Here is a 17216-nt window from a genome sequence, read left to right as displayed (position 1 = left end):
CATTTTGGATACAGTCGCAGTTTCCAGCCGACAACTCTGGGTGTAAGTGCAGTTTGCAGCCGCCCATTCCGAATCAATCGCTGTCTATTCTGAATATAATCTCTGTTTGGAGCCGCCCATTCTGAATACAATCGCCGTTTGCAGTCGTCCATTCTGAGTTCAGTCATTGTTTGCAACCGACCATTCTGGATACAGTCTCTGTTAGCAGTCGCTCGTTCTGGATAAAATTGCTGTTTACAGCGTCCTATTCTGGATACAATCACTGTTAGCAGCCCCCCATTTTGGATACAGTCGCAGTTTCCAGCCGACAACTCTGGGTGTAAGTGCAGTTTGCAGCCGCCCATTCCGAATCAATCGCTGTCTATTCTGAATATAATCTCTGTTTGGAGCCGCCCATTCTGAATACAATCGCCGTTTGCAGTCGTCCATTCTGAGTTCAGTCATTGTTTGCAACCGACCATTCTGGATACAGTCTCTGTTAGCAGTCGCTCGTTCTGGATAAAATTGCTGTTTACAGCGTCCTATTCTGGATACAATCACTGTTAGCAGCCCCCCATTTTGGATACAGTCGCAGTTTCCAGCCGACAACTCTGGGTGTAAGTGCAGTTTGCAGCCGCCCATTCCGAATCAATCGCTGTCTATTCTGAATATAATCTCTGTTTGGAGCCGCCCATTCTGAATACAATCGCCGTTTGCAGTCGTCCATTCTGAGTTCAGTCATTGTTTGCAACCGACCATTCTGGATACAGTCTCTGTTAGCAGTCGCTCGTTCTGGATAAAATTGCTGTTTACAGCGTCCTATTCTGGATACAATCACTGTTAGCAGCCCCCCATTTTGGATACAGTCGCAGTTTCCAGCCGACAACTCTGGGTGTAAGTGCAGTTTGCAGCCGCCCATTCCGAATCAATCGCTGTCTATTCTGAATATAATCTCTGTTTGGAGCCGCCCATTCTGAATACAATCGCCGTTTGCAGTCGTCCATTCTGAGTTCAGTCATTGTTTGCAACCGACCATTCTGGATACAGTCTCTGTTAGCAGTCGCTCGTTCTGGATAAAATTGCTGTTTACAGCGTCCTATTCTGGATACAATCACTGTTAGCAGCCCCCCATTTTGGATACAGTCGCAGTTTCCAGCCGACAACTCTGGGTGTAAGTGCAGTTTGCAGCCGCCCATTCCGAATCAATCGCTGTCTATTCTGAATATAATCTCTGTTTGGAGCCGCCCATTCTGAATACAATCGCCGTTTGCAGTCGTCCATTCTGAGTTCAGTCATTGTTTGCAACCGACCATTCTGGATACAGTCTCTGTTAGCAGTCGCTCGTTCTGGATAAAATTGCTGTTTACAGCGTCCTATTCTGGATACAATCACTGTTAGCAGCCCCCCATTTTGGATACAGTCGCAGTTTCCAGCCGACAACTCTGGGTGTAAGTGCAGTTTGCAGCCGCCCATTCCGAATCAATCGCTGTCTATTCTGAATATAATCTCTGTTTGGAGCCGCCCATTCTGAATACAATCGCCGTTTGCAGTCGTCCATTCTGAGTTCAGTCATTGTTTGCAACCGACCATTCTGGATACAGTCTCTGTTAGCAGTCGCTCGTTCTGGATAAAATTGCTGTTTACAGCGTCCTATTCTGGATACAATCACTGTTAGCAGCCCCCCATTTTGGATACAGTCGCAGTTTCCAGCCGACAACTCTGGGTGTAAGTGCAGTTTGCAGCCGCCCATTCCGAATCAATCGCTGTCTATTCTGAATATAATCTCTGTTTGGAGCCGCCCATTCTGAATACAATCGCCGTTTGCAGTCGTCCATTCTGAGTTCAGTCATTGTTTGCAACCGACCATTCTGGATACAGTCTCTGTTAGCAGTCGCTCGTTCTGGATAAAATTGCTGTTTACAGCGTCCTATTCTGGATACAATCACTGTTAGCAGCCCCCCATTTTGGATACAGTCGCAGTTTCCAGCCGACAACTCTGGGTGTAAGTGCAGTTTGCAGCCGCCCATTCCGAATCAATCGCTGTCTATTCTGAATATAATCTCTGTTTGGAGCCGCCCATTCTGGATATACTTGCTGTTTGCAGCTGCCCATTCTGGGTCAGATATTTCTCTGTTATGGATTGTCTTAAATTCGTCTTCATCATTTCAAATTTGCCCGGTATCGTTTAGATCTTTTCTATCATTGACATCTTTCTTGAAAAAATTTATGTGAATCATTTCTAAAAATACCCTTTTTCGGGTTTTGACTTGGTCTCGAGAATTTTTGAATCTTCATAATTGAATGCATGTTTTGTTAATGTTTATTTTTTAATCGCTTTGATTCTATTTTCCAAATACTGAGACGTCTGCCCGATGTAAATAACGTCACAATAATTGAAGAAAAATGTATTATTATCATAGATATGATTGTAAATATAAATAACTTTTCAATGTATTATATTCGTGATCTGAAATTAGTCAACAATATTTTTATCTTTGTTATAATTTCATACAATTGATTTTATGATTATGTTTTTCAGGTTGGTTGCGGCTGGATGTGAAGCCATTGAGACAAGCAATTCTAAATACAATTTGTAAATGGGGCATGCTTTTTAAAAATCATTTATATAACAGAGTAATAGACAGTTTAACGGAATTGGAGACATTTATAGCGGAAGCTATTAGCGCTATGCAGGTTAGTAATATGAATTTTGACCCCAATTATTTTTTACTCCAGCAATTTCGTTAAATTTTTCCAATAACTCAACGACAGTAGATCTTGTTAATAAATTTTCGTTAGAATAGAAATTATTGAAGATTATATAACGTACGAAGTTTCTCAAAAAGTCATAAAAAGTTTGAAAATCGCTTTGAATGGCTTCAAAATAACCTCGAGTTTAGAAATAAGCTAAGAAATTAGATTTTTTACATCTGTAAATATGGCGGGAGAAGCGACTAAATGAATTACTTGTAGAACAAATACTTGGCAGATATTTTTAAAGGCTGGACTTTCAGTATCAAGCGAGTTAATGGCACCGATTATGAGGAAAGAGTTGGAATAGTTTAGCTAAGTTTACATGTGAGTTTTTAAGTGAATGTAGTTTTGGCCGTACTGTGAATTTTCTCAGATAAATTTTGTTATATTTGTGGGGAATATATAAGTGTTTTGGTGTTGTAATCGGAGATCAAGACTAACAAAAAATTAGGCTTCTCGCAGTTCCAATTGGTATGATCAAAACCAACCAAACATTTTGGTGATTACCACTTCTGCATGACAAGAATTGAGGGTTGTTACAAACAAGAAAAGCTTAAGATGGAATAACCAAATATTAAATCTCTCAGTGTACGCAGTATTTCTTTATTCTTCGACCGGATTTCCACCCCATACAGAAAAATTGAGTGAGTTGTCGCCATCACCATCAGCAGCCTTCGTTTCTCCAGCCGTGGTCCGTTAATATTTGTCATTAAGCGTCTCAAATTTACTATCCTCTTGGCTGCTTTTTGAGATGGCTTCTGTATGTGGGGCAAGAAAGACATGGTCGTATCTACGCTAGACAACGTTGAAAAGCCTGTGGAGTAATTTCTTAGATCAATATTGGACGCAACTGTTTTCTAAATGCTTTTTTTATCTAGCATTTTTCTTGTTATTTTCGTATTAAGATATCTCCATCATAAATACTATAATATGCTATTTAGCTTTATATATTATTTAAAAAAACCGTTAAATTGTTTCAGATGCGTATAATCACTCAAATAAAAACGAAATGTGCATTAAAATTGATTCGATTTACAGGTTACACTAGCAGAAGATGATTACGACGGATTGATACAGGTAATGCAATACCTTTTTAAAGTAAAAGAAAGACAATTGGAAACCGACGCTATGTTCGAACCTTTAAAAGAGATTATGGATCTTCTCAAACAATACGGCTTCGAATTTTCTGAAGAAATTCATGTACAATTACAAGAAATTCCTGATAGATGGGTACAATGTAAAAAGGTATGTACATATTTGCACGAGATGATATTCCTCAATATTTCTCTTAGATTAAGGTCGAGTGCTGCTTTTTCTCCAGTGTTTTGCTTCAAATCATGTTATTGATTGAGAATTTTAGTGTCTCTAGAGGTGTCGGTCTCTGATGTATCATCTAAGCGTATCTTGAAATTTATACTTGACCAAAATATTTGTACAGAATTTCAGCGTACGTCATTAATATTGTAAAACTACTCTGGGGGAGTCTTCTTTATCATAAATGCAGGTATTCGAGTGGCATAAACCATTACGTGGAGATCATGAGGTCGTGCAAATCACCCATCCATATCAACAGAGTTTGTAAAATATTGCTTAAAAATTGTCGTGTTGGCATCCGAGTGATAGCTTAGGTTCTCAACTTTTCTTATTGATCGACTAAACATATTTTGGTTGATGTTTGTGGTATGAAGAATGTCAATTCTAGATTCGTACCAAGAGACCTGAATCTTATCAATGTAACTGAATTCTTTTCAGTCATCAAATGAATCATTACTAGCGACGAAGCGTGGGTTTATGAATATGACGTCGAAACTATCTAAAAATATAGAAATGGCACTTTGAAAATGTTTAAAAAGTTGGTTAAAAATCAAGATTACACTGATAAGATTCATAATGAATTCGTTCCAGGACATCAGATGGTTCATAATGAACATTATTCGGCTGATTTTATGCGTCTATCGGAAGCAATTCGTCGTAAACAACTAGATTTATGGGCAGAATATTCATCCAGATAATGCCGTCGTATTTCAGCGTGATTGTAACATCTTTTTTGGTCAAATTGAAAGGGATCTCGCTCGGTCATCGTATTTATCACATTTGGCTTCTTGAGGCATTTTCCTTTTTTTTGCAAAAACAAAAATTTACCTTTCAGGAATATACAATGGGTCAATTTAAGACATCAAATGTGATTAATTCCCTTAAGGTACTGAAGGCTAATCCAGTTAAGTCTTACAACAAGTGTATGGAAAATTGGGTTGAGAATTGACTTGTTTTAGCTCAAAAGAAGCCTATTTTAGATGTAATAAAAATTTGTGAAAATTATGTTTTTCTTTTGGTCAGACCGGTTGGTATTGTATACTTACGTAAATTTAATCAAATCGCTTGAAATCCTTTCAAATTTTTGAACTCAAGTAGTACTAATTGGAACGTCCTCTGTGATATAAAAATAAATGAAAGTTATTTCATGAATTCTTTTCAGGTTGCCGCTGTTACAAAACAAAACGTGGCACCGCTCCAAACTCTGCAAGTTGTATCGATCAAACGCAGAATTAATCTGTTCGAAATAAGGCAGTCGATGTTTCGAGAAAGTTTCAAAAAACTGCCGTTTTATAAGTGGGGTTGTGAAAATATATACGATTTGTTAGACAAAACTAATAACCAACTACGTTGTTTGGAAAACGAAAGGGATACGCTACAAAATCAATCGAATTTGTTTGAATTGACTTTTCCAGAATTTAAGCCAATCAAAGCAGCCAGGTATGATCTAGTTTAGACAAAACGGAGATTTAAGATCGAATTACACGAAAAAATGATATTAGAGACTCAATTTGTGCGTAGTATCCGAATCATAGCGAAATGAATGAGGTTGAATTGTGTTAGGTTAATTTAAAATAGGAAAATAGCTCCGGTAAGTCATATTCTTTGTTCTGGATAGTTTGGCGATTGTAGCTAAATACTATTTTCATAAGGCTTTGTGATCTAAAACTATATATGCTAAAATGACAGAACCCTACATAGTCTTCAAACTACTTTGTGTTGAGCAATATCCGATTATCAAGAAAGAAGAATCCAGATGCAAATTGGAGGCAGTTGAATGAATTGAGATGGAAATAATGGAAGGTAATCCTTCTTGAACGAAGTAGAAGAGCACGCAGTGGTCGCACAAAGTAAATATTTGTGTACGGATTAGAAATGCATATCCCAGAAGTATCTGGCCTTACATAGAGACGTCGGTAGTTGCTGGGGAATAAATCGGTTCTAGAAAGAACACAATCTATACAGCATATGTTTCAAGTTATCAACTGTGATATATTTGGTGGTAGCAGAGTTTAAACGAGGTCGAACGATCTGCGGAGACCAGTATCGCACTGATCGACCAAACGAGATGACGACTCCAGAAATGCTGAAGAAAATCTATAAAGCGGTACTGGATGATTGTCAATTGAAAGTGGGCGAGCTAGTAGACATAGTAAGCATTTCAAAAAGAGCCGTACATCGCATATTAACTGAAAATTTGTACATGAGAAAGCCGTGCGCAAGATGGTTGCTGCGCTTGCTTATAATGGAACAAAAACAGTCGTTGTCCATGTTTCCATTGAGTGTTTGGCAATATTCCACAAAAATAAAGTATTTTTGCGCCGTTTCATAACCATGGAAGAAACGTGGGATCATCACTTCACACCCGAAAAAAAAAGGAGAATGGACTGAAAAGGGAGAACCGGCTCCAAAGAAAGCAAAGCTCGTTCCATCTGCAGACAAGGTTATGACAACGCGTTGAATAATTTGCATTAACATCTTGGAAAAGAAAAAATTATCAACGGCGAGTATAATGCGAACTTATTGCAATGTTTGAGCGGAGAAAGCAAGCAAAAACGGCTGCATTTGGCTAAGAAGAAAGTGTTATGTTATCAAGACAATGCACCGGCTCACACATCCGTTATTGCAATGGCCAAAATTTATGAATTTATGAATAAATTTTGAATTGCTATCTCATGCACCCTATTTGCCAGATTTTTGTTCCCAGTCTCGTTGTCAAAGATTTTCCAACAATGAAAAGGCACTGTCGGCAGTTAGTGGTTATTTTAAGTAGTTTTACGATTCTTATTATAAATATTGATGTATTTGTTTCGTAGAAAAGAGATACGACAGATTAAACAGCTATGGGATTACGTCAATGTGGTTATGTCCTGTTTGGAGGAATGGAAAGATACGGCGTGGAAAAAAATCGACGTAGAAGGTATGGAAATGGAATGTAAGAAATTCGGTAAAGAAATTAGACAAATGGATAAAGAAATAAAAGGTTGGGACGTGTACATTCAATTGGAAGCTACTATTAAAAATATGCTGACATCTTTACGTGCTGTTACCGAATTACAGAATCCAGCAATAAGGGAAAGGCATTGGATACAGTTGATGCAAGCCACAAAGGTAAGTATTGTGATCATTATCGATAATGTCATATATTTTTATAATACAGATATTTTGATACAAATCGTTAAATTCGAGGAATTTGAGAGATTTAGAAATTATATCTGCTAGTAACAATCATTATTCTCATATTTGCGTAGGTAATAAAATGTAACAAATAATCATAGACAATCAAACAGGTAGGTACTTAGCATATTGCAAACGACTTATAAACTTAAATAAAATTCGTTCATGATTTGATTTCTAAAAGAAAGTTATTGAACATAACTATGTTTACGTAAGCACAGACTGCATGAAATTCTTTTTTCAGAGGTGGCTTTAGTCTTGTTGCTACTAAAGATAGAAATATTTAGTACTGCTGTAATTCGTTAAAACTGTAAAGAAATCAATTGAATAGTTATATAAATTCATCTAAGTGCGGTTCAAATATGATCTCTCCTTTCGGACGTTTTTTGATGCCGCTATCGAAGAATTCCTCGGGCACCTCGGATATCCATGTGAATTTTTGATCTCTGAGCACTTCTTTCAGTGGTCCAAATATGGTGGTAGTCGAGGGATGATTGTCCAAATTGTAGGGGGGTTGTTCTAGTATCTTCCACTCCAGTTCTGATATTGTATCGAGCGTGATAAGAATTGCACTGCACGCCGGAATGCTTCTCCGTTTCAAGAGATAAGCGGGTTTCGTGCATGTTTTCAAATGTTTAGAATAGTATGCAGCATTTCTGGAACGTTTTATGCTCAGGAAAGTACACAGTACACTCAATCTAACCGGCGGACCTGGTAGTCTTCGCTTTGATTGGCTTCTTCCTCCACTCTTTAGACGACACTTTGTTTCCGGAAGTTTTGTCCTGTCCCTTTTGCTTCGTATTTTGGCTACAAATTTACAAGCACAAGAATCTTTGTCTCCCGTTATTTTGCGATATTGAAGGTGTTCGTGGGATGTTTTCTGGTGTGATGCTGGTTCGCGGTCAACGGTCGTGCGGATCATTTTCGACGGTTTCGTGGCCATCTTCGAACTCTTTGGTTAATTTAAGAAATAACAGACCTACTTAAACACTCACTGCCGAATTTATTTCGTAAACATTGAAGAATTTCCTTGTTTTTAATGCCTTCTCTTAACAAAAATCGAATGACAACGGCGGTCAGCACTTGACGTTCACTCATGGTGAAACGTCCGTTCGCGACGAGAACAATGCTACACTGTTATTAAGGGTTTCAACAAATCATCATGCCACGACCTTCAAAAACATAAGGCGCGTCATCTACAGTATTTGTCTCGATCATATTTGAACTGCCTTCTTCTACAGCAGTTAGTTAATTTTAAGATCATATAGTTTTGTGAAAATAGGAAACTAACGAAAACATTTACTATTTATTACTATTACTATTTATTTTATATGTATATTAAAACAGAAACCTACTTAGATACTGTACATTAAAATTTGGAACAATTACACGAGGGTTGTATGAAAAGTTTCCGACCTAACAAAGGAAGCAGACGTTTTTTTACACCATAATCTTTCAATATAGTCTTCGTTAAAGACTAATCACTTTTTTTAGCTATGGATATCGTTTTTTCCCATAAAATAGGCGTATACGATAATGTCGTCGTCTGATCAAAATCTCTTTTATGCATGTGAAACCAAAAACTAGTTAGAGAGCTTGGTCTAGGGAAAACGGTGGGTAGCCAACGATTTCTAAGTGTAATGCAGTGGTTTATTTTAGCCATGCTGAATTGTAGAGAGGGCGTTGTCTTTACGGAAAAGCATTTTCTTTTCTTCCAATGCGGTCTTATTCTTGCAATTTCTCCCTTTACCTTATTGAGCAATGATGTTTAATGCCCTCGAATTCGAACTATTACTTTTTGTTTGTGCTTAATAGTTTTTTAATCACGTTAACTTGATTCTACAAGTTTTATGACTATATTTCGTGAAATTAATCCTCCATATGAGCCTTCAGCAAAATGAAGTTTTTGGTAGCTTAATGGTTCGTGAATGCGGCTTTTAATCTGTAATAATAATTTTTGTGACTCAACAAATACATCTGTTTTTAAAGCGATTAATTTCTTGTCCACCTTCTACTGCAATCCAACAGTTCCATAACATTTTAGTCTTGATTTCAAAACGTTTTCTATCTACAACATCTATCAGAGCTAAAAATCAAGCTGAATTTCAGTGAATTTGTGTTGGAATTATTGCTGGAAACTTTTTCTAACTTGGCTTTTTACGTAGTTCATTCAAAATTTCTTACGAGTGAGATTAAGAAACAGTAAAAAATTGTTGAGGGTCAGATCTAGTGAATACCAATTCCAAGAGCAATTCTGGATTTTTAGCAATGGAAATCATTGAGGTGTGAGAAGCTACGTTGTCCTGATGGAAGAGCACCTCATTTTTCTTCATATGCATCATTTTTCTTAATTCCTCCTTTTGCATTGTCAATCTCTTGAGCATCCCACAAAACCACTTGTTCGGACAAAACCATATTTAGCTTTTTCCGAGTATGTAACCATCTGCAATTTTAGTCCAAAATACGCAATCGTAGCACCCAACTCGTGGATGCTTACATATCAATGATATGCCGATAGCCTCTTTTATGTCTCTAATCTTAATACAAAGGTCTTTTAGCACTAATATGCTATGATATAGCATATATTGGATGTCTCAAATGTCCATCACCAGTCAAGCGGCCAGAATTGAACTCAACTGCCTAAAATTTTACGGACGTAATTTATAGTGCTGAGTAATTTTTAAAAACAAATAGTTAATGAGAGCTGGAAATAGAATATAAGCGTCCAAAGCGTAAATATATTGATAAGTGCTGGCATCTCCAGGCTAAGGTCGGAAATTTTTCAAACAATTAATATATAACTTCGTATCGTACAACTTTTTCCATAGTTTATAATTGTTATAATAAAAGGAGTAAATATGATAAATAAAGTTTTTTGTGATGATTTGTACGCTGTTTACATAGGACAAACATCGTAATAATTGAAAAAGATCAAGAATCATCATATAATAAAAAACGAAATAAAACCGTATTGACAAACCATGAAATGGCAGAAATCATATATTTTATTGTAACATTAAAAAGCGTTGAATCTAGTTTTTGTCTTCTATTATTCTGAAAAAAAAAAAATAACTAGATATGTCCATGTCCATGAGATGCCCTCTCAAATTCGCTTTTTTTGGAGTTGACATTATTATGTCCGTCCTAAATTATTTGGGTATTTCGTTATTAGTTCAATATATCATTTGATATTTCGAAGATTTTTTTTTTATTTCTCTCATGAACTTTATCATTTCAGATGTGTTGTCATCTTGTCCTATTTTCAATTTTCATAAAACATGTGGCATTTCTTTTGAAGCAATTTCATCTCCTTAACTTTCTTGGGAAGATACTTCTTTTTGGTTTGTGTAAGTTAGTTGATCGAGGAAATTCTTTCTTCATGGATATTTCCATTCATCATGTTGTCCATTTTTTTTACTTCGATGCGAATTTTTATATTCATATTCTCCTGATTTCGATCGTAAGCAGAACAGCCCTTCAAGCACTTATATAATTGGTTCTAAGCTAGTATGAGAATGCACGCGAGTTTTAACTCACTGGGAGCAAACAACTGAGTTATACTAATGGGGATTCCCGGCTACATCGGATTGCATGGGCACAGCTCATTGCTTGGAGAAGAAAAGCGGGTCAACTTGTTTCATAGAACCACAAACTTTTTCAAAAAGCCATCAAATGATGGTAATAACAAAGTGGAAAAACGAGAAGAAACTATAAACAGGAACTTAGACCCCAGATTTTATTTGATTCTACCAATTGGCTTAATTTAGCGAAGAGGAGTTACTGTACCAATTGAAGAACATTGTAGAAATTCCCGATAGCTCTTATCTTCTGCAAGGAGCCAAAAGAATCTACCAAACACTCTGTAAGTGCGAGTCTGTTTATGGATAAATGCTTTGGTACTTACAGTCAAGCTTCTTAAAGTCTGAAGAGGTAAGCTGGCTAACCCCCAGAGAGATAGATAGCTCACTTTGCTAAGTCGTTGATAAACAGATTGAGCCACAATATAGATCAATAAGTGAGGTAGACTACGACCTTTCATCCATTTGTATGTCAGCTCCTTACCATTTTGGTTTCCATACGAATGTTTATCTCCATTTCTTCTAAAACAAGAGTTTTTAAAAATCAAAACTTCAATCATAAACAGTACAATTTTGGTGATGATATTCCTTTAAATTCCTTCAAAGTAATAAAAATAAAATCGCGGTTGAAAAATGAATGTTCGTGTTGATTCTGGACGAATTTGAATGTGGTTCTCTCCACGAAAGTATTCCCATTAAAGTGATATAATTATAAGCGGTATTTTTTCTATTCCAAGCATGTGTAAATATGCTATTGAATTTAATCATGAGGCTCTTACTACTTCAGTTGCTTTTCTATAGGTGGCAGAAAGGTTACCTCCTCATTATACAGTGAGTAATAAAGCACTGCCTATTTAGCATGTGGTTAATAGCACAACATGCTTAATAAACACATCTTAACAATCACTGCATTTGAAAAATGTTTATATTTATCGAAATCATTTTTGATCGCAACAAATATTTGCATGTCGCTTCTGATTTATACTTTTTTTTTGATAAATAAATTTTATAATGGATCATTTTAGATTTTTTATTTACCTCTACCTGAAAAAATGTAATTTTTGAAACGAACTTTTAACCACGAAAAATGAAATGATTGAAGACTGATCTTTACTATGTTTTTGGAGCGAGAAAGACCTCCAATCAGTTTTAAATACAGCAAAATTACGAGATAATTGAGGTTATGCAAGACTACGACAATACGGAATCTCGACCCTGAACTTAAGCAATGCGATCCATGAGTTCTTGGCCTCATAGAGTAAATAGAGTGCGTTCGCAAAATTTTTATGTACGCGTATCAGCAAGCTTCATACCAAGTTGCAACTTGCTATAGTACCTACGGCTCCAACGACCACTCAGGGATATTGTTTTGAAAAATGTTTCAAAATGGGTTTCGCGCTGTCATAACATTTTCGAATAAAGAAAGATTAACATCAACATGAATTAAAAATAGGATGCAGGTGGTCCAAGTTATTTCGCTGGGGATGAGAATCATGAGAAGATGACCGACGTGCGGGCGGTCCTGTGTTTATGACTACCCCAGGAAACATTAAATTAGTGGAAGGAATTGTTCTAAGTTACTGGAGCCTAAAATCAAAAAAATTGTACTACGAGGATTTAAATATGACAAAAGGCCACGACAAGCGCCGAAAAAGTGACTAATACAGTTGAGTCACAAAATTATCGAAGAAACTAGCGACAAAATCAGCCTAATTGGGCGCTTACTTCATGAGAATGCTCTTGTCCGTAATGTTTCGCTTACTATTTACGAATGTGGCTTCAAAGAGATTGAGCATCCACCATATAGTCATGACCTGCTCCTGTCCACCTATTTTTTGTTGGCTAAGCTGAAAGCCGAGTTAGGAGGTGAAAGATTTAACAGCGACGATGAAATTAAACAAGCGATTTACGAAAGTTTCAACTCTAAAAGATGTATCATATTTTTATAGTGTCATAGAAGCGTTAGTTGGATGTTTTGAATGCTCTTGTCCGTAATGTTTAGCTTACTGCACACGAATGTGGCTTCAAAGAGATTAAACATTCACCATATAGTCATGATCTGGTCCTGTCCACCTATTCCTTTTCTTAAATTTCCAGTGCCCACTTGAAAAATTCATGTCAAATAATTTGGAATCAGTCTTTAATATTACGATATAACCACTACAGACATATTCTAATATGTCGTGAGCTTTTTTCGCAACTCTAAACAATAATTGATGTTAATACGTTTTTCATCCATATTTTACGACAAATACTGCAAACACGATACCAATAAAAGGCTATAGTAGCCGGAACGAGTTCAAACTTGTCACCGTTTGTTTCAGAATATGAGGTTATGGAATATATTAGTTAATACAGATACAGTATGAGTTATTGTTACTATGAAAATTCATTCGTCGTATTGTTTTATGATGCATGTTGCAAATTAATGATTCTAAGATAATTTTGGAATGTTATGTGTGGTCAGCACTGCTGTACGGACTGGAAACGTGGACCTTGAATGCTTAAATGATAAAAAAACTTGAGACATTTGAGATGTGGCAATATAGACGCATCCTGAAGATACCCTAGACAGACAGAATCACTAACGATGAAGTACTAAGACGCATTGGTAGCGAAAGAAAACTGTTGACTGTTATTAAGATAAGAAAAACATCTAACATAGGACACATAATGCGGGGTATAGTAGAGGGAAAGAAAGTCATCGACAGGGAAAAGAAATCCTGGCTTCGTAACATAAGAGAATGGACAAATCTCAGCGTTGGAGAATTGTTTCATGTTGCTAGGAACAGAGACGCATTTAATAACGTGGTCGCCAACCTTCAATGAGAAGACGGCATGAGAAGAATGGAATAAGTGCTACTGTTATCTTTATTTTGAAATTAAATATCATTGGGTTAGTTTTTGCAATATCACCGGATGTAGCTTTCAAGTTAAAACTCTAAAGGGAATTTCAGGGCCCTCTAACCTCATCTTCTTATTAGGAGCGATAGAAAAAATATACTTCAGTATAAATTGGACTTTTCTTATTAGGGATCGAAATGTGCATCGAACATTTAGACTTTTTGGTGGTTTATTTTACAAACTTATAACATTACTACCTTGTTCTTATCTAATACAACATTTTATATAAAAGCATTGAAACTAAGCATCTCATTTTCAAAAATGAAAAACCTAGCAAGCTTTTCTTTAAATAAGGCTCACAATTACCATGCGGCATTGTTTGGAAGTAAGGCGTTTATGCTACTGGTTCGCATCGGAGTAGTGTCACGAAATCCCTACATTTACCACTACTATTTTTTATTTTTATTTGAATGGGAGGAATGGGTGGCGACATGGAAAAAAGCCCGTTTCGTCGTACACGCTGGCTAGCAGCACTTTCTTCGCGCAGTTGACGCCTGATAGTTTTCCCCCGCAATTTTGCTGGTTGAATGTTGAGGTTGAGAGCAATGCGTCCTGGCATAGCAATCTTCTACAAAGCTCAGATTCGTCTATCTTTGGAGTATTGCTCGCACATTTAGAGCTCGGCTCCTAAGCATACCCCGAGAATGCTCCACTTAATTCAGAAGAGAATAATTTGACTTATAGGCGATCCAGAGCTGAACAAAACCTTTGACAGCTTAGAGCATAGAAGAAAAGTCGCTAGCCTGACTCTGTTTTCCAATGCTACCACGGCAGATGCTCTTCCAAGTTAGAGCATTATTGACAAGACTTACTCGACAGGCATCCCTGGCTCATGAACGCAAAATTCATCTGTAGACGCCCAGAAGTGAGAGTATGTCTTGATAGCTGATTGTATCAAGGCACTGCAGCTTACAGAAAATCAAGATCACAAGAATCTCCGCTCGGCAGGCACCATTAAAACTGCTCGAGTGTAACAGGACTCGCACTCTTGTGCTTGTGACAACAATAATTATTTCTAGTTCGCTACAATCAATTGTTGCATGCACCAGTGAGTGGGGCATTTGATTCTCTTTTTTGTCCTCCTTAAGATGCTGTGCTTTATCGACTTCCATATGTGATTTCGGTGAGGTTAGAATTTGTTCTTAAAATCCACATGTATATCAACAACATATTCATGTTCCGGTTTTGGCCACAGCAGCTATTTGACCATACAGCGAGATTATTTGTTTCACTCCATGAATTTAATTTTATTTTCACCAATTTTTGAACCAGAGGGTTCTACCAAAAGAATCTGAAAGACTGTAGGTGTTCAAAATGTGTAGCTAAAAACAAAATTTCCGCTCGACATCTAATAGACTTCCTGGGTCTGGTTTATTATGAATATTGTTACAAAATTGTATAATGCGATTCCAAATATCCAGCTGCACAATAATTTTTCTAATCTTTCAAGGAAATCTGAGTACACCCGTTGAGGCGAGAGCTTTTGGTCAAGGGTCAGATTTTTTGGCACCAACTTTGCACAGACTTTTGTCATGTATCACGTGTAATTCCACGTGTAAAATTTTTCTAACCGTTTATTGATCGGCGTTTAGAGTCTCGGCAATCATGCGGATGCTTATTCGACGATCTGTACGAACAATTTGGTTGATTTTGGTCATTGTTTCCGGAGTTCAAACAGTTACAGGGCGACCTAGGCGCTAGTCATCTTCACCGCTCTCTCGGCCATCATTAAAGCGTATATACCACTCAAAATCACGTGCACGAGATAGAGAACTGTCCCCATAGATCTCTTGCAACAATTTATAGCACTTAGTAGAAGTTTTTTACAATTTAATGAGAAATTTGAGATTGATACGTTGCTTCTGTTTTTCGTCACTATAATAGTGACGGAAACGTATTTTGGAACGTGCATAGACAAGATTTCTAGATACCTAACGCATTACTAGTTTTTCATCCTACCCGTCTAGGGCGCCCTCTAGTCACGCAGTCTCGATATTTAATATCCAGACCTCGTATTCTAAGAGAACTGAAAAATCATTTTCTAGAAAACGAATTCGTTCAAGTCGATCGTATAGAGATGTCAAGGCGAATATGTGCGTTGGAATCGTGTGACATTTGAGGTATATGGATTTATATCATTTCAGATGTGGTTGTCAAGACTACAATGCTATATCTTCAGAAATTGGCGTTAACTGTTAACATAACATCGGTATAGAGTAAATAATCATCATATTATCCCGTGGGTTTAAATTTATATAAAAATGCACATTGATTTCGAATTTGGCTTCGCAATTATAAACGGAGGGCTCTTAATTCAATACATTTTACTTAACACGTATTTTTTCAATAGGTGAGATTTGTGATGACCGACGAGACAACGTTGCGTGATCTCCTAGCGCTCCATCTTCACGAATACGAAGAGGAAGTTAAAAATATTGTTGATAAATCGGTGAAAGAAATGGCGATGGAAAAGGTACTCAAAGAATTGAACGCCACTTGGAGTGTTATGGAATTCGATTTCGAAACACACGAGAGAACGAAGCTTCGAATTCTCAGACTCGGCGAAGAGGTCATCGAGATGCTAGAAGAAAATCAGGTCGCCCTTCAAAATATGATGACGTCCAAATTCATTGATTTTTTCTTGGACGAAGTTTCCGATTGGCAGAAAAAACTTTCGAATGCGGACCAAGTTACAAATGTTTATTTTGAGGTTAGCAATTTAATTATAAGAGTTCTCTGTAACGTATCTGTGAGTCTGTATAAATGATCAGAATGTGTCACCACGGTTTATTTCACTACTACAATTTCCCACAATCTAGAATTCAACAGTCGACAATAATGTACAATAGTAGTGTCCGAGTTTCGTTATTCTTTTCTTCTTATCTGTTGAGTAACTATGCTGAAAAGTGAGGTTATATGTGTGCTTAGCACATTTCATTTATTGCTTTTACCGCACTCTTGTAATATCTGTAGAACCAAAGCATTGTAAATTGGTTATATACGATCGGGTTCTGAGTATCAAGAACCTCGTGAACCAGTAGCAGACCATGTTATTAGATAAGTTAGATGAGTTATATAAGTCAGCAGTGAAGGTAGGGACTGGGTAGGTACCCAGTCATCTAACAAAAGAAGACCGTCAAGTAAACCACCGAAGAAACGGGTACGACAGCAAGCTGTAGCTCCAAAACAAAACCATATCCTGAAAAAGAGGAATAAGGGCGTAAAGAATTTAGAAGTACCGTTTCTACAACGTTTTCCTTGCACATAAACCAATTTTATACTTTACCTTAGACCCAATTAAATCTGTTTTCGCTGGTCACATGATACTAATAACATGCTGATTGTCTACATCTTTATATACATATACAGTTTACATTGAGTTTCTGAAGACGATAACTTGGTTTTCGAAACGTGCGACAGACAGTGTTGGTGTATAGGTAGCGTGACAAGGATAAATATCACTATATTGAATTTCCAACTTGAACATTTGAAGCATTCATAACGTAAATT

The 17216-nt window shown here is 36.9% G+C and overlaps 1 protein-coding gene across 1 annotated transcript in view; it reads left to right on the top strand.

The window, feature by feature from the left end:
* LOC130445081 (dynein beta chain, ciliary-like) overlaps positions 1-17216 on the top strand; it is a 67960-nt gene that overhangs the window by 18546 nt on the left and 32198 nt on the right. Inside the window, exons 5-10 of the mRNA XM_056780580.1 lie at positions 2519-2673; positions 3772-3978; positions 5210-5487; positions 6864-7158; positions 11604-11633; positions 16057-16416. Coding sequence (XP_056636558.1) covers positions 2519-2673; positions 3772-3978; positions 5210-5487; positions 6864-7158; positions 11604-11633; positions 16057-16416 — 1325 coding nt within the window. The remainder of the gene's footprint in view (positions 1-2518; positions 2674-3771; positions 3979-5209; positions 5488-6863; positions 7159-11603; positions 11634-16056; positions 16417-17216) is intronic.

Source organism: Diorhabda sublineata, chromosome 6 (assembly GCF_026230105.1).
Source record: "Diorhabda sublineata isolate icDioSubl1.1 chromosome 6, icDioSubl1.1, whole genome shotgun sequence".
Classification (NCBI taxonomy): Eukaryota; Metazoa; Arthropoda; class Insecta; order Coleoptera; family Chrysomelidae; genus Diorhabda; species Diorhabda sublineata.
Note: the sequence above shows the minus strand (reverse complement) of the source record. Positions and strands in the feature narration are given on the sequence as shown.